Source organism: Clupea harengus, chromosome 23 (genome assembly GCF_900700415.2).
Source record: "Clupea harengus chromosome 23, Ch_v2.0.2, whole genome shotgun sequence".
Lineage (NCBI taxonomy): Eukaryota > Metazoa > Chordata > Actinopteri > Clupeiformes > Clupeidae > Clupea > Clupea harengus.
This window is the reverse complement of record NC_045174.1, coordinates 4,427,698-4,445,955: the sequence shown is the minus strand read 5'-3', so window position 1 is coordinate 4,445,955 and position 18,258 is coordinate 4,427,698. Positions and strand designations below refer to the sequence as shown.

The 18,258-nt window shown below is 44.0% G+C and overlaps 1 protein-coding gene across 6 annotated transcripts in view; it reads right to left on the bottom strand.

Annotated features, from left to right (window-relative positions):
* Positions 1-3,802: 3,802 nt before the first annotated feature.
* rab11fip3 (RAB11 family interacting protein 3 (class II)) overlaps positions 3,803-18,258 on the bottom strand; it is a 30,429-nt gene continuing 15,973 nt past the window's right edge. For 4 of the 6 annotated variants that reach the window (XM_031561709.2, XM_031561710.2, XM_031561712.2 and 1 more), the window contains 10 exons: positions 11,994-12,206; positions 10,772-10,906; positions 9,473-9,508; positions 9,206-9,296; positions 8,537-8,781; positions 8,126-8,207; positions 7,577-7,714; positions 7,001-7,156; positions 6,582-6,722; positions 3,803-6,461 (listed from right to left, as the gene is read on the bottom strand). In XM_031561709.2, the coding sequence (XP_031417569.1) occupies positions 6,348-6,461; positions 6,582-6,722; positions 7,001-7,156; positions 7,577-7,714; positions 8,126-8,207; positions 8,537-8,781; positions 9,206-9,296; positions 9,473-9,508; positions 10,772-10,906; positions 11,994-12,206 (1,351 nt within the window). In that variant the 3' untranslated portion in view covers positions 3,803-6,347. Of the gene's footprint in view, positions 6,462-6,581; positions 6,723-7,000; positions 7,157-7,576; positions 7,715-8,125; positions 8,208-8,536; positions 8,782-9,205; positions 9,297-9,472; positions 9,509-10,771; positions 10,907-11,993; positions 12,207-16,030; positions 16,393-18,258 lie in introns of those variants that run through there. The other 2 variants (XM_031561713.2, XM_012831056.3) reach the window with 2 other exon arrangements.

Here is an 18,258-nt window from a genome sequence, read left to right as displayed (position 1 = left end):
AGGTCTCTCTTTCGCCTCTCTGTCTCATTTTAGTGGACATAGACACTGGAAGACAACGTCAAGCCCTTTTTTGACTGGCCCCTAAATTGTGAAAATAAATTACAAAGTTACTGCTTTTAGCCCAGACGAGACACTTTGCTGAGATACGTTGACGGCTGTTTGCAATTATTTTGTTTCAAACACCAACTAATTATTTAGTACTTCATTAGTGGCTAAATGTAGGGTTATTTTTCTAAAGTTTGTTTTATTTAGCCTCTCACTCCATAGAGATTGGATATAACCTGAACACTACACATATTTCAATATGAGCCTACAAAAAGGCTAGACCTTGTCTTCTTTATTATGATCTCTTCTACTATCTCAATCTCTCTGGAGGTATAATTAGAATATTCCACTCTATAATCATTCTGAACACAATACTTCTCATCTCGCACAGATCCTGATGAATACCTTTGCTGAGTGGATGAAGTTACACAGATCTCTCTCTCTGCACCCCTGACAGTCAGGAGATGCTTCCGATGGCCTCCCTGGAGCAGAGCAGGGGGGTCTTCTTTGTGGAGAATTTCAAAGAATACCCACACGCGCCCCCTCACCAGCAGGTCCTTCTGGTGTGTGCGTGTAGTTTGTGTGTGTGTGTGTTTGTGTGTGTGTGTGTGTCGGTGTGCATGTGTGTCAGTTTTTAATAAGCCTCTACAAAGCTGTGATGAACTGTGCAATATTGGCAGCTTGCTCTCAGAAAAAAAGGCATTGAAAAAAAACCTCCATGAACAGGCAATAGAATGAAACTGCTCTTGGAAAAAAAGCATTGAACCCCCTTCCCTCCTGCATGAACAGGCAGTAGGATGAAACTGCTTTGTCCTTCCATGGCCCTGAATGTACTCTTCTCACCTGCTCTCGCTCATCAAAGACTTTACTGAGAAGAGGAGTGATAGAAAGTGAAAAACACCTACTTTGATAAACTATGTTTTACTGATGGACCTGGCTTAGTCTACTGGTATGAGTATATCCATATTTAGTGTATTTATTTTACAGAATACATTCTATCAGAGGTTACACATTCTATCAGAGGTTACAAGACACACATTTGACCCTCCCCCCTTTTGCAATAATGATCCAGAAGTCTTGCTAGCCCTCTCTGTTCAAGCTAGAAGCTGCTTGAAGGTAGAATGCAGGAACCATTGAATAGCAGCACAAAAAAACACTGCATTACAGGCTTGTTGACTGCTACCACACACACACACACACACAACACACACACACACCACACACACACACACACACACACACACACACACACACACACACACAAACAAACACACACAAACACAAACACATGTTTGTCTCGAAATGCCTTCCAATAGTGAGTTTATGCAGCACTGCCGACGAGTGATGTCGTGCCCCTTTAGCAACACCCAGAACAGAAGTCGGCGTTTTGGAGCAACACGCAGTATACCGAGCCCCCATTTTACATTATATTCGCAAAAGATGTCAAAGTCAGAGTTGTTCTGTCAGGTCCTGAGGGGCTCTGCACAGTTTTGGGGCTGTAAACAGAAACAACTGCCCTGGGGCGTTCAGTGTAGCGGTCGGTAAGCTCCCCAGCAGAGTGGGTGAGAGGAGAGGAAGAGGTTTTCGGGAGGAAAGGGGTTGCTGTGGAGACGAGAGATGTGGAGGACCACCAGGACAGCTCTGAGCACAGCATGGTTGTGTAGGAGAGGGACTTCATCCCGTGTTTTAGCATTCCTTTTGAAACGCAGGCGCCTGGAATCTTTAACGGAATGCCGCACTCCCTCAAGGAAGAGGATGGAGGAGGATGCTGGGATATTAAAAATGCTCTTTGGAGAGAATTGCTCACGCTGTTGGTGTGACTTTTCACCGTGCACAAACCAGATTTCTGTTCGGATGCCAATCTTGATAATGAAACACACATGCAAGACACACACACACATTACACCGCGTTCCACATTATTATGCAAATTGGATTTAAGGGTCATAAACATTCATTTTTTTGTTTTTTCAATTAAACTCATGGATGGTATTGTGTCTCAGGACTATTTGGATGATTGAAATCAATCTCAGACACCTGTGATAATTAGTTTGCCAGGTGAGCCCAATCAAAGGAAAACTACTTAAGAAGGATGTTCCACATTATTAAGTAAGCTACATGTTTCAGGCGAAATGGGGAAGAAAAAGGATCTCTCTGCTGCTGAAAAGCGGCAAATAGTGCAATACCTTGGTCAAGGTATCACAACGTTGGATATTTCTAAAAGAATTGCGCGTGATCATCGGACGGTGAAGAAATTTGTCACCGATTCACAGCACAAGCGGGATCGTTCAGACAAAGGCAAAATAAGGAAGATTTCTGCCAAACAAATGCGTAGGGTTAAGACAGCAGCCACTAAAATGCCATTGAATAGCAGCAAACAGGTGTTTGAAGCCGCTGGTGCCTCAGGAGTCTCGCGAACTTCAAGATGTAGGATGCTCAAGAGGTTTGCAAGTGTCCTTAAACCTGTTATTCGGCCACCCCTAAACCAAGCTCACAAGCAGAAAAGGTTGCAGTGGGCTCAGGACTACATGAAGACTAACTTTCAAACAGTTTTTCTTACGGATGAGTGCCGTGCAACCCTTGATGGTCCTGATGGATGGAGTAGTGGATGGTTGGTGAATGGCCAACAAGGAGGTGGCGGAGTCATGTTTTGGGCCGGAATCATGGGGAGAGAGCTGGTAGGCCCCTTCAGGGTCCCTGACGGTGTGAAAATGACCTCGGCAAAGTATGTAGAGTTTCTGACTGACCACTTTCTTCCGTGGTACAAAAAGAAGAACCGTGCCTTCCGTAGCAAAGTCATATTCATGCATGACAATGCACCATCTCATGCTGCAAAGTATACCTCTGGAGCATTGGCTGCTATGGGCATAAAAGGAGAGAAACTCATGGTGTGGCCCCCATCTTCCCCTGACCTTAACCCTATTGAGAACCTTTGGAGCATCATCAAGCAAAAGATCTATGTGGGTGGAAGGCAGTTCACATCCAAGCAGGTGCTCTGGGAGGCTATTATTGCATCCTGCAAAGACATTAAAGCAAAAACTATCAAAGAACTCACAAGTTCAATGGATGGAAGAATTGTGAAGTTGATATCAAAGAAGGGGTCCTATGTTAACATGTAACTTGACCTGTTAAGATGTTTTTGATTAAAACTTTTTTCGATTTCAGTAAATATGACCTCCTAATGCTGCAAATTCAACAAATGACATTTTTTTTGTTCTTTACAACCTATAAAATATCTTGAACTCTGAAACTCTGCATAATAATTTGGAACACTGCATTTTGAGTTTTTTATTTATGAAAAAAATACTGTTATCATTGGGGGGTTTGTTCAATCAAATTTGAATTATACTCACAGTTGATGACTTCAAAATTATACTGACTGACTGTGCATTACTATTTAGGAAAATCTGAGCAAAGTGTAATTTGCATAATAATGTGGAACGCGGTGTAGTTGTAAAAGTCTTGTAGACAGTGATGTGTAATTGTGTAATTCTTAGGAGACAGTTTAGAGTTTAAGTTCCTGTGGATTGTACTTATATTAATTAATTAGTTTCAGGTGTTTGCTATGCATTTGTTTTTAACTGTTGCGCTCATGTAGACAATTGAAGGCTGTCTCATGTTGTCAATCTTACACATCTTAAGAACAGTGGACACACTCCATCTCATGTTCAGCCAGCCGTGAAAGTGAACGATCCTGCTGTACACACCGCAATGCTGTAAAAGTGGTCTATAACAATAACAACAAATAAAAATGCATCATGTATTTCAATGTGATTTATTTCTCTCTATTTTTATTTCGGATATCATCTTTACAGAATTTTACTTGAAAATCTATAATTCCCCAAACAATAAGTGTTACATCTACAATACTGATCTTAGCCTTTATACATGTGTCCTTCACAATGGTAATAAACTTCACTTTACAATTCAGTCCTTCATAACAATGAGATTATGTGTTTTATATTTGCTTTTTAGCTGTTTGTTTGTTGTTTGTTTATTTTTTTGTTTGTTTGTGTATATGGAGTGGCAGGTTGATTTCTCCAGTAGTGAGCTCTTTACTTGCATCTTTGGAAGCGAAGGTGTGAGTCCACAAAAGTATGACAGTTCATTTATTCGCATATTTACACAATATATTTATAACTGAACAGAATATGGAGTGTGTGTGAGAGTGTAGACGCTCAGAATGACTCAACATCAGGTGGTGGAAGAGGCACTCACAAACACACACACTCCAGTCAGAGCAAGAAAGCTGAGTGAGGAACCAGGCTTTGAGCCTTTTGCACACACTCTTTGGTTGGAAACAGACTTGTTGAAGATTCCTGTTTTTTTTTTCTTCTTCTTCTCCATTAAAGTGCATCAGGTATAACCCTGTGGTCCTCTGCAAGACCCCTAACCTGAGGCCAGAATGGACTCATCCTCCACAGCCCAACCAATCAAGGGCTCAGGATTAAACCATTTAGGTAGGAGCAAGGGGGTAGGCCCAATGAGTGCAGAAGTGCAAAACTCTACCAGTGATCTAAAGGATGTCAGGACAAGAGCACTCCCAGTAGGAGACTTCTTCTGAACAACAGCATTCCCAAACAGGAACAAATCTGGCCGCCATTCCCTCATCATTGTTCCTGCCTGCCTGCAACAGAGCACGGAAAGCCAGGGCTTTTGAAACTGGCGGTTAGATTGGGCAAGCCACATGGTTCCAAGAATAAATATCTACATGTTATATGTCATCACCAAGTATGTGACACATGTGCAGCTTTCTGTAGAGAACATGCCACACAGGAATGTCATCCCAGAGGAAGACAAAATGAACAAAAAAAAATGTATAATAATAACTTTTTTTCCATTCCTCCTCACTTTTCTACAAAAAATACCTACAGTACAGTCAGCATTTAGAAAACATACATTTTTACAGGCAGAAGTCAGTTTTAACCAAGGCCTTTTGGAAGTCAGCTTCAGAGAGAGCCAGGTGGACGTGGGATGTCAGGTTGAGCGTGCAGAGCCTTTTGGTTGGGATGTGCGCTTTCCAGAGCTGAGAGCAGATTCCCTGACCACTTCCCAAACAAACACACACATTTGTCTATGCGTGTGTGTGTGTGTGTGCATGTTTATGTACATCTACAGTCCTCTAGACACAGAGTTGTGTCGTTCCTTCATTTTCCAAATATACACACATCTTCAGAGAAAAGTTCAAGAGTCCTTGTTGTTCCCATCTTCTCCAACAAAGCAAGAGAAATGAAATGAAAACAGAGAGTGACTGCTGTCTCTGTGTAAGTCTCTTCATCATCATTTTAGCGCACCATTGTTTTTTCTCTCAGGCGGAGTTTGAACATACAACAGCTGTGCAGTCAGTGACCTCACTTCCTTTCACTCAGCGGAACTACGCAGGATTGCAACTACACTACCCACAAGCCTTTGCTTTTGTCTATGCAACAGCATTGAAGCAGTCTCCCGGTGGGTTGGCTAGGTGTGCTGTTGGTTTGCCATTAGTTTGATCACTTGAATTCCGCTTCATTGTAATAAATAAATATATATATATATTTAAAAAAATCAGAACATGAAGACCAGTGCATGAACATGACATAATGACAGGCGATCCGTTTTGAAAGATTATGTCATCATCCGGAATCCCCTTCAAAGACAACCAACCAAACAAACACAAGCATTCTCACAACCCTTAACCCTCAGGACCTCTCTCTCCCCTACAGGGTCCCTCACGTGGGTGAAACGGCGTGACTGATTTAACTGGGATTAACATTAACACTGCAAACAGAAAAGAGGGTGTGCGTGGATATGTGTGACTGATAAAGACACTTGTATTCTCAGCACTGACAACTGTGTGTGAGTGTGACAGACAGATCCTCTGAAGGTCACGCACAACACTACTTGAAGGCTTCATATGGGATATATCGGGAAATCTAAATATCAGCCAGTGCCACCAGTAGAGTGATGAACGGGGTCTATTAATAAAATAATATGGATGTATTGCACTTCCATGCAAGGCACAATCACAAGACACACTCACCCAGACATACAGAATGTGAGAGAGAGGAAACGAAGGCCCCTCATCCCAAAAAAAAGGGACGTCACAGGAACCAGCATTCAGTCTCACACATACATGCACACAGACACACGCACGCAAGCGCACATGATGGCTTTGACAGTTAACACTCGTCTTCAGTAATATGGGCGATAATGTTGAGGCTCATCCATCTCCATAGTTTTAATCTCTGTGTGTACTCGTCCAGTGAAACCAGTATGCTCTAGGCGTCTCCAGGGGGGGGCGTTGCTACGGGCGCTGCCAGGATGTCTACTTGACTTCCAGGATAGAGGGGTTGCACTCCATGATAGCAACGATGATGCGGTCGATGTAATCCTGTAGTCTGAAGTTGATCTCCTTCTGCTTGTGGATGGCCTCCATCAACTGCACACAAAGACAAAGATGATTTCAATGGGGGCTACGTACTGAACATGTACTACACAAGGGAAACAAGCAAGTATATTTATATAAATGTGTGTGAGTGCACATTGTGTGTGTTCTCACCTCGCCGCGAGACACCGAGTTGATCTCAGCAGCAAGTGAGTCAGAGAAGGACTCAGCTACCAGGCTCTTGGCTCCCTGGATGCTCAGGTTAATAATCTGTCCGTTCAGCTCATCATTCTGCTCCTTCAGACCGCGGTTATCCTGGACAGAGATTCATCATGTAGGGAAGCGTTACTACTAACCAACATCTCCAGACCAATCAAACGCATATACTGGATCACCCAACCTGTGCTTGCAGTGATGGTAGATTTGGATTCAACTACTGACTTTAGAACAGTAGGAATGCATTCCACTCAATTCTAAAGCCTGTTTGCCTTTCGCCCACACCATGCTGTGTGTTATTTACCTAAACTGTGTGTGTGTGTGTGTGTGTGTGTGTGTGTGTGTGTGTGTGTGTGTGTGTGTGTGTGTGTGTATACCTGTTTGAGTCTGCGGATCTCCTGCTCCAGCTCGTGCTCTCGCGTGCGTGTGTTGTACTCCTGGAGACCGGCGCTAGGCGAGCGACCTCTCTTAGCCTCCATCTCCAGCTTGAAGAGCTGCAGGTGCTCCAGCTGCTTACGCAAGTCCTCAATCAGCTACACACACACACACACAGACAGACAGAGAGAGAGAGAGAGAGTTAACACTCAAATAAACACACACACTCTTTTACCATCTACAGGGAGAGACAGAATGATCAACCATTCAAATACAGAGAGATACACACAGATGACCACACCGTCATATACATACACAATCTGAACACATACATTAATCAATGTTACACCCCCCCTAACAATCAATCTGAGACACAGAAACTGTTCATAGATATGATAAACACTTATCAGGTACAAGTAGTGACAGAACATCCTATGTCGGGCACATATGACACACACCCTTATCAGATAAAGAGGCAGTTCTCACAAGGATGATTCAAATCCATGTCATACACAGTTCCTTTAAAGCAACCTCAGCCCCCTGTGGTTTAGATCTGCCCGTGACCTTTCACCCCTCACCTCCTGCATCGACTCCTTCTCCTTCTGGTTGTTATGGCGCTCGTGGCTTAGTTTGTCCGCCATTTTCCTGCGAGAGTCCATCTCTTCATTCAGCCGCTCGGTCATGTCCTCCACCTCATCCTGCAGCTTACGCTTCTCCTGAGAGAATGAGAGAGAGAGAGAGAGAGAGAGAGAGAGAGAGAGAGAGACAGAGAGAGAAAGAGAGAATGAGAGAGAGGGAGAGAACAGAAGAGGGAGGGAAGGGTTGATGATGGAAGCAGGAGATATTTGGCCAAAATCTTAAAACTTTCCAACAAATACATTCTAACATCGCCAAAATCAAGAGAATGATAACATCAAAACCATGAAGCTAAAACAAGTAGTTATGCCTGACTGCCCTTTTGGTAGTTAAAGAGTATTCACCTCATGACCTTTGTACCTTGTCACCCTACTGGTTACAATCACACTATGAAGAAAACGCAAACATCTGCTTCACGACTGCATTTGAGGAAAAACAGAGTCAAGCGTGGGCATCACAGTAAGAAAGAGGAGGAAGTTTGTGTCTCTTACCTCTTCCAGTCGCTCAATGTTTGCTTTTAGACAGGGAACACACGACCTCAGTTCACTGTTCTCCTCATCCAGCTGATTCAATCTGTAACAGTCAAAGAACAGGCACTGACAAATAACACACCCACAGATACAGGGGCATAACTGAGATGGCGTACGTCACAGACAAACAGACGAAAGTTGGCACAAGCTGCAATCTCTTTGTTCACCACAGAGTGGCAGTATAGAGCTAAACTACACACTATACAACAGGTCAGAAAGTCTACAATCCTGTTGCTCAAGGCCTTGTACCCAAAGATAATCAATATCATCTCCCTCTCTCTCTTTCTCACACACACAGACACACACACTCACAAACACCAGGTTTTAAGGCTCAAAGCCCTGACAATAACCACCCACACACAGTGTGCTCACCTGGCCTGGAGGTTCTCGATCTCCAGGTCCCTGTCGCGCTGCAGCTTGGCCAGGGCATCGCGGTGCTTGCGTGTGTGCATGTGCAGCGTTTCGTCGGAGCGCACCTCCTGCTCCTTGAGCTGCTCCTCCAGAGCATTGGCCCGGTGCACCAGTGTCAGGTTCTCCTGCCGCAGACGGCAATGCTGCTCCTCGCTCAGAGCAGAGTCCTGCTCCAACTCACACACACGCCGCTCCAACAGCAGCACCTGACACACACACACACACACACACACACACACACAGGAACATAGATTCAAATGAGGCACATATACACACAGGAACATAGATACAAATGAGGCACATACACAGCCAAACACAAAGATTTTTGAGGTGTCTCAACCATACCATATTGACGAATTTAGACAAATGAGTTAGGTTTTGGTCTAAGTATGAGATCGATTGTTTCCAGCCAAGCTCAGATGTGAGTACAAGGTAGTATATGGTGAAGAAGCGCTCAAGGTACATGTTTGACATTTGCCTACAATTTACAGTTAATCCCTAGACTTTTTCCCATCACTATCAATTATGAAAACTTTAGTATAGTATAGTATAAACTACAGATGTATATACAATTAACATTATTCTTTTACAATCTTCTGTGCTTGTAGAGTAGAGGGGTGTTGATGGTACCTTGTCAGTGATGTCTGTGTCTGAGAGGTCCAGTATGCCATGGCCCAGGTCTCCCATACCCTCTAGACCCAGAGCACTGTTCTGGAGTAGCCTGTCGAGAGAGAGAGAGAGAGAGAGAGAGAGAGAGAGAGAGAGAGAGGGTACATTAACACACACACCTTCCCACACACACCATACACACACAAAAGCACAGGAAGAAAACATCTCCTCAACAAATACTACACATTTCCTTTTCCATGTTTCAGTGCCAAGAGTGAAATGTCTCACCTCGCTGCTTTTTTGCTGGACAGCCTCTTGCCGGAGCTGACGAGACAAAAACAAGAGAAGTCAGGAAGAGTGATGGGAGGAAGAGGGGACAGGAAAGAGAGAGAGGCCGAGACGTGTCCTCTGCTCCCTGCCCCAACACAGAATCTCAGCTAAGCAGAAAGCATTCCACACACACACACACACACACACACACACACACACACACACACACACACACACACACACACACACACACAATAAGCACAATAAGCACACTAAACCCTCTACATCAGACACACAGCAGAACCCTGCTGTTTGGCAGGTTATTTTAATGGTGTTTCAGAGCCACTTGTAAAACCTACACATTTTTCGTTATTTATGAAATTAGGACACTACTTTAAAAAAAATCACTCTCAAATTATTGTCATTGGCTGTTTTACTGATATACCATTTGTCAATAATCCAGACCTGGACATTTCTAATGGTTTGGCTCAGATGGTAAAACCACCCACAATGCACTTCAGGCCTCAAAGAGTTCTCGATGGGGGCCGATGTGGGAGTGTGGCATAGAGCCCAACTGGCACGCTGGTGGCAGTTGGTGTGTGAGACTAACGGTTGGGCAGAGATGATGACTAATAAATGGCCTTATGTGTGTGTGAGTGTGTGTTCTGCCACTCTGTAGATCATCTTAATGTCCTTCTGTTCATCTCACTCTCTCCTCCCTCATAAACGTACAGAAAGAAATATTACAAGTCTGTGCTTACCATCCTCCCCATAAATGAACCCCATGATGAGTGGTTCTACATAGAACACTTATGGAAGGCTTTGGTGCCTTTAGAGCAAGGAACCCTTCAGAAATGAGGAGCGGGCTCTTTGAACAGACCTCAGGAAAATGTCAATTTGGACAGTTTCAGACACACCAGAACCTTTTGTCTGTAAAAGGGTTTGATGGTTCTGCTATGGAGACAAGATGACGAATCCTCCGTTTAAGAGTGGATCATACAGTATGTGCTTCAGTCTGGCACTCCACTGGAACAGTATGCCACACACACACACACACACACACACACACACACACACACACACACACACACACACACACACACACACACACACACACACACACACATAGACAGAGGCACTGACATGCTCCAATCCAGTGCAGATTCATATTTAGCACTTCTGAGGCGGGGACCGACGTGTGTCAGCACCGTCTACACACCAACACACTACCTCACCACACCACACCAAAGCACTGCACAACACAATACAACCCAACACACACACACACACACACCGCCCGGCTTGCGTGTGTGTTACCTATTCATCTCGAGCAAGTGCAGGCGGGTGGAGAGGTCCTCCAGCCTGCTGATCTGCTTGTGGCAGTGGCTGCAGAAGAAGTCCAGCGCCTCCGACTGCAGCAGAGCCTGAAGGCTCGCCGGCATGTCGCCACCGCTGAGGCCAGCCCAGCACACACCACACGCCCAGCACAGGGCAGGGGGAGAGGGGGAGGAGGAGGAGATGCAGGAGGAGGGGAGTGAGGGAAGGAGTGACAGAAAGAGAAAAGGAAGAGGAAGCAGAGTGGAGGAGAAGGAGAAGGAGGAGGGAGGCAGTGAAACCAAAGGGGGGAAAGAAAGACAGGGAAGACATTTTAAGGTGCGTCGGTAATCATCACACAGTGAGAGAGAGAGAGGGATAAATGATTCTGTCAGGCATGCAGGAGTTGCAGGTGTTGGGAGAAAGGTTAAAGGTTAAAGGTGAGAGTTCAAAAGGTGTAAGGTATAGTTTGAGGAACAGAGTGCCGAGTGAAGACCTGATAACGCGCACACACTTTACGCTATACAAGGATGGACTTTCTCCTTATTTCAACTCTTGGGTCTTTATAAATTCACAGTACTTGGCACTGACTTCAGGCACTAGGGACAATCTATTACATAACTCATTTAGTATGTGTTTGGGTTGATGTATTGTGTGTGTGTGTGTGTGTGTGTGTGTGTGTGTGTGTGTGTGTGTGTGTGTGTGTGTGTGTGAAAGAGAGGGGAGGGAGGGTGTGCCCGCCAGGGAAATAAAAACCTGACACAGCAGATCTCTCCATCTCCCTTTAACACAGCGTGAAGCACAGAAATACTGAACAAAACACAAATGTGTGTGTGTGTGTGTGTGTGTGTGTGTGTGTGTTAAATGGGGTTGAACAGAGACAGAATACATATAAACCAGCTCATGTGGCAAAGCACAGACAGTGAAAAGATAAATGCAGGGTTGTTGGGATTGTGTTGTCTCTCGCTCGCTCGCACGCTCGCACGCACGCACGCACGCACGCACGCACGCACACACACGTAGCCGTAATCCATTAAATGTAAGCAACCAATCTTATATTCACACAATTTGCTACCAACCCCTGAGCTGGAGGGTGTCTGCATGGCAGGTACAGGTGTGGGGACTCTCTGTAGGTTCACCACACCTGTCTAGCCATCTGTGTTCTTCCAAAAAGATATGGTGTGTGTGTGTGTGTGTGTGTGTGTGTGTGGTATAATCTAGGTACCTGGGTGACAGGACTTGAGGGCAGCGGTTGGGGCTTCCAGGGTGAAGGTGTGGCTCAGGGTCTCCCGCCCCCTCAGGCCCCGGTCTCCCCTCCTCGTGATTGGCCAACAGCAGGTCGGAGGTGTTGCTCTCCCCAAAGTCCTCAAAGTGCTCCTCCTCCCCGCCAATCACGGCTGACAGGGCGTGGCCATGCAGATCTGCCCCCAGAGAGAACCTGAAGTAGAGGAGGAGCACACGTTGACAAATTGGTTATGGTAAAAAAAAAAAACATTACACTATAAAACAAACAAAACAAAAAAAACAAGAAACAACATAAAGTATCAATTTCAAGTACAAATTGAAATGAAAAACAATCAATTATTAATCATAATAATGATAATTCCAAAAGCCCAAAACTATGATTATACTTATAAAGTATGCCTCAAAGTATTTAGACGGTCTGATTACATGCACATACATTGTGGTTGTTTACTGTTCCTACACTAAACACTGCAAACTGCGCTACATTGATAAAGATAAAACAAGATTAGCTGATTGTTTTGTTAAATCCCATCAAAATAAAACATGCTCTTGTCCAGCCGCCATGCGCTAGTAAAAAGCACACAATCAATGACATCACTGTGAACGTTCTTAGCGTTTGTTATGGTAACAGTGATGTCATAGAATTCAAGGACAAACAGTTTCGAACTTTGGAACTCCTTGGAATGACCATAATAAGAAGGTGTGTTCTGTGTTCTGATAGGAGTCTTTCAAATGGGATCATCATGCAAAAGCCATTCAAAAGACAACCACAAAAATACACTCCCACAATGACTCTCCATCTGACAGCAGATAACACTGACCCTAAAGTCTGTTTGGTAAGATACATTCACCGCGAGTTCATACAGCCATATGCACCTGGCCAGCTGAGGCGAGGGCATAATACTGGACACATGACTGGCACTGGCATAACAGTCTGTAATCTAACTTCAGGAGGTTATGGCGCGCACACACACACACACACACACACACACACACACACACACACACACACACTCCTGAGGACGACATGTTTTCTCCTGATACCCAGAGACTTCCTCGTCATGTGACGCACAGAGATAACACTGTATTAGTCTCCTGGAAGTGCTGATGCGGCACACACACACACACACACACACACACACACACACACACACACACACAGAGCTGGCACAGACACCTGACCAGCTGATGGGAGATTTCGCTGATTAAGACTGAAATGTGCACAGTAGAGACATTTCCAAAGTGCATAACCTGAGGGTGAGGAGCCAGTAAAACTCCAGCTATGGCAAGACATCACACAGAGATCACACGGTGCAGTGTTCAGATGGGACGGTTATAAAGTGTCTCTTCAGAGGCAGCTGATATAAAACACAGACCGTAAATAGGTGAGATCAGCCCTTAGACATGGCCATGATTGACCATAATCTGAAGGATGCAGGATTTAAATAGATCTTATCAAGCCATTTAAGGAAACATTAACGTCTAAGAATCCAGGAATACTTCATTCAAATCTCCTTCCCAAATCTTGAAGGGAGTCAGAGCTTAACTCAGAGTGTGTGTGTGTGTGTGTGTGTGTGTGTGTGTGTGTGTGTGTGTGTGTGTGTGTGTGTCTGTGTGTGTGCACCGGTGACCCTACGGGGATTCAGCAGCAGCCACCTAATCAGATGCACTTTTCTCACTATAGTCCCCCACAGCACGGCCCCTACCTGATACTAAACACACACACCACTCCTAACCTCCTATGTGCATGAGCCTATGTAAGCATGCTCACCTAATCCAAGCTCTCTATTTACACCCTGAGCTGCCATGTCAATACAACATTATTTACAGAGCTATTCTTGTTGTGCTATTCATAGTCCCGCACCGCTGTTTATAGCTTGTTTACTACCTGTATTTACTTCACCTCTGTCAACCCTGGACATTAATGTCGGATTTTATAGACCTGCTCTAGTCTGGACTGCTTTTTTCAACTGCTACTGTTACGTAGTGGGAGTATATTGTAGTCTGTCTTTCTATGTGCCTGTTCTGTGGTGTGTGTGTGTGTGTGTTTTGAGTTTCAGATTATATCCAGTCTGGATGATAGTCTGCTAATTCACCTTAATCCCACCGTCTCCCTGGCAACCAGCAAACATGTGCTGTTTAGCAGATAAGGACACTTCCAGAATGTCTCACACACACACACACACACACACTCACAGACACTCACACAGTCCAACACTATCGTAACCGGGCCACTACTGTTTCCATGGCAATGATCTGAAAAGTGGGACAGTACGCTGATATTTCTGACCAGCCACTCTCTCTCCCTCCCTCCCTCACTCACTCACTCACTCACTCACTCACTCACTCACTCAAGTACAATATGAACAGACTGTACTACACAGCTGTCTCATTTGTGTTGTCTAGGAAACACTTGTTCCACAGATTCCTGTCATCTGATTGGCTAATCACCTGACACAGCTTCCTGACAAACTCCAAGGACAATTGACCTATGGCTAAGCCCCGCCCCTCGAACGCAGACGAGCCAATGGCAGTTTAGTAACAACTGCACTCGGACATCTTGAGTTTACAACTCCATAGAGTAGCATTAGAAACCGTGATTCTTCACTTGTTTTATGGGGTTTGTTGTAATGTAAGTTGAACAAAAATGGTCAAACGATGTGCATGGGGTAGATACAACACTTATACGAGGTATCATGAGAGGATAGGCAATGGGGTATATTTTATCCCATTTCCCAAACTAAAACAAGGCAGGGCCAAAATGTCTCCGGTGGATTAAGTTGTGTGGCAGACCACACAGCCAACCACGTTCATTAGCTATCTGCCATACTCTTGTTAGGTTGGAATTTTCCTCTGCTAAAGCAATCAACTAAGCCTACATGCATAGGCATACTCATTATTCACATTATTGTCATTGACAGTACCGGCTTACTTTCACCACTGATGTTATACTAGGCTTAGGCAAGTTATCTCTGGCTAAAACTAGCTAACGTTAACGTTAGCTATTCACTAGCTGCGCTAGCGTAACTATGTCAGTTATCGGACAGTTTGTTAAAAATCAGCCATTCTATTAAACAATCGATATGCACAAGTATACATAAGTTTAATAATGAATTAACATGACAACGTGAACATTTGCCGATAACACACGCATGCCGGTTACGATAGCTAGCTAGACAGTTAGGACACTGTCCTGTCTGTCAGGGGCAGGTTAATGCTAGTTATAATAAACGTAGGTCTACATCTCAGTGCCTCTCCAGATTAGTTAAATTAACTGAAGGTAAATTAATGTAATCTTTCCCTGCGGTGCATGAACAATGCTGGTATTGGATGTATTTATCTGCAATCGTGATGACCGTGAGATGAGGCTTCTCCCCTTTGCATAGTGATCTGTACATTTTCGCCTCAAATTTAAGCTTGTTATACCATATCTAGTTTTAAATTTTCATAATGAACAATTCAACAATTCATAATGAAGTCCCGTTTGAAGGCTTCTAGACGAAATCAGGTTCTTTTGTCTCCAAAAGTTGTCTAGAGCCTCTTGGGATATCGTTTTGACACTGATATCTGCCATTGTAAACTCTAGTCAGCTCTGATAACTTGTCCGAGTTAGCAACAGTAACTAAGGGGGGCGGGGCTTAGCCATAGGTGAATTGAGACCCCTGAGTCAGCGTAGACACACACACGCACGCAAACACACACACACACACACACACACACACACACACACACACACACACACACACACACACGCACACACACACACACACACACACACGCACCAAGATTGAACGGAAATTTCAAGGACATTATGAGCTCACATCAGAAAAGTAATACACTTATCAGTAAAAAAAAGTTTCAGAGAAAAACATTCACAGATAACCCTTCCTCGCTCACACATATATACACACACAAACTTATGGAACAACATTCAGATGGTTAACCCCCCCCCCCCCCCCCCCCCCCCCCACACACACAATCATTCCTGACACTGGGTTATCATCCCATGTTTCTTACCCATGGCCCACGTGAAAGGCTGGCGCGCACAGGGAACGCATCCTGGTGCTCTCTTTCTTTCCTCTGGGTAGGCAGAGCAGATGACTGTACACTTTATTCTCGTTAAACAGCCGCAAAAACTACTCTCCACTCCACTCAACTCAACCCAACCCAAATAGTCCAATTAAAACTGTATTACTCTGCTGCCCTGCTGAACAGGGGCCGTCCTTAACTGGGACAAAAGCAACGTGCGCCCCCGATGTCTGCCCCACCGTATGTCAGCCGCATATGGGAGCGTATGCGTGTGAGTGTGTGTAAGTGTATGTTGGAGCTTGTCTCTGAATGGCGGCGAGTTAATCAGATTTAGGGATCAGCAGGGGTGACCCAGTCCCACCCAGAAGTGTGTGTGTGTGTGTGTGTGTGTGTGTGTGTGTGTGTGTGTGTGTGTGTGTGTGACTGTGGGTGAAGGCGTATAGGAAGGTAAATCTCTTTAATGACTAATCCCCAGCAACAGCATGTAGGTAGAGTGTGTTTGTGTGTAATGGCCGCCTGAACGCATGACACTGTTTCTGAGGCCATCCTTCAAAATATGTTGGTTTGCTGGTTTACTTCCATCATTTGACACTTTTATACATACATATATATAAATATATAATACTCAATAAATAAAATAATTGAAGGTGGATTTCTGGATTAGGTGTGAAGAACATTTCATAGTTCAGAACATAGAGCACTAACAACAGGACATTGTGTATACCTCTGTCACTCTCTTCTGCATTTTTCTGCCATATTTTTATAATAACTTCACACTCAAAACTTAAAAACACATGGAACTGTGTGCTCTCTGTACTTAGCTTTTAATATTCTATCAAACAACCTGTCAGAACTGTCATATCATATCATTATTTGATGTCCTAATCACGTGTCCACCTGGGAGAAACAAAATGGATATAATCATATACTGATGAAACTACACTTCCATGAAACTCCTGATCTTTTTCCTAATAACGTCAATTCCAAGCACAACAAAATCATTGTTCGGCAGAATTATGTGATAAAAGATGCCAACACCACTGTTGATGAATTAAAGCCTATGTTTCAGCTGACCTTTTGCATGGGTTCATTCAGTGACAGTAACCTCCACATGTTAACTCTGTAAACTATAATCCCTTTTGCTGTATTTACATAACGTCTGGTAAAAATACTCTTGCTGGTTTTAATAATGTCACGAGTTGTTGTCTTCCACTCACATCCTGTTTAATCAATAAGCGCTAGCCCCACCCAGACGCTTCAGGGCAGCACACAAGTAACACATTACTTTAAAATGTTTTACTTGGTTGCAACAGAAAGTTACAGTCGGCAAGTCGGCAGATCAAAAAATTATGTCGTGCCCAATTTGATTGAGTTGGTCGAGTTACGGCAGACCAACATCATTTTAAGGATGGCCTGAATGTTGGAGGCTTAGAGAGGCCAAGCCTCATATTCCACTCACATAATGACACACACACATAGACTCCACAGATACACACACACACACACACACACACACACACACACACACACACACACACGCACACACGCACACACGCACACACGCACACACGTTTCACAACTAAGAACTATATAGGTAGCTGAAAAATGCTAGAAAAAGCTAGAAATAAATACTGAATTTATTAGGTAATTCAAAAGATCCAAATAACCTAAAGTTAAGTAAATAACTCCAGCGAGAAGATTTTGCATAAAATGCAACATTATCTATTACTATAGTAATAAAGCAAGCAATTAATTGTCATCTATTGACTTAAGCCATGTTACTTCCTGGTGATTCTGGTCACCAATTGCTGGTATATTCAGAAGCCCTTTCTCACTCACGTTATGAGGAGTCATACTGTATACTGTATACTCATATCTAGTCTCTGTTACAAAGTGTTTTTGTCTTTCACAATGGCCACCATGTCAGACTAGTGCCATAAATTCTTGTTGTGTCTTGGTTGGCTACTGAAGCCCTATGTGTGATGCTGGCGGTCTTGTGTTCAGAAAAGAAAAAGAAAAGTAAGAAGAAACGAGTGTGTCCCCGTCCGAGAGTGACAGAGAGGACAGTATGGGCTGTCCAGCTTCCAAAGACAACTTGAGGTCTCTGGCAACGTCAGAAAAAATCAATTGTCTTTTGAAAGCTGTATCATCTTGTTAAATTTATGTGTCACACGTTTCAACATGAAACTAATTCAATCAGCTCAACAAACCTCTCC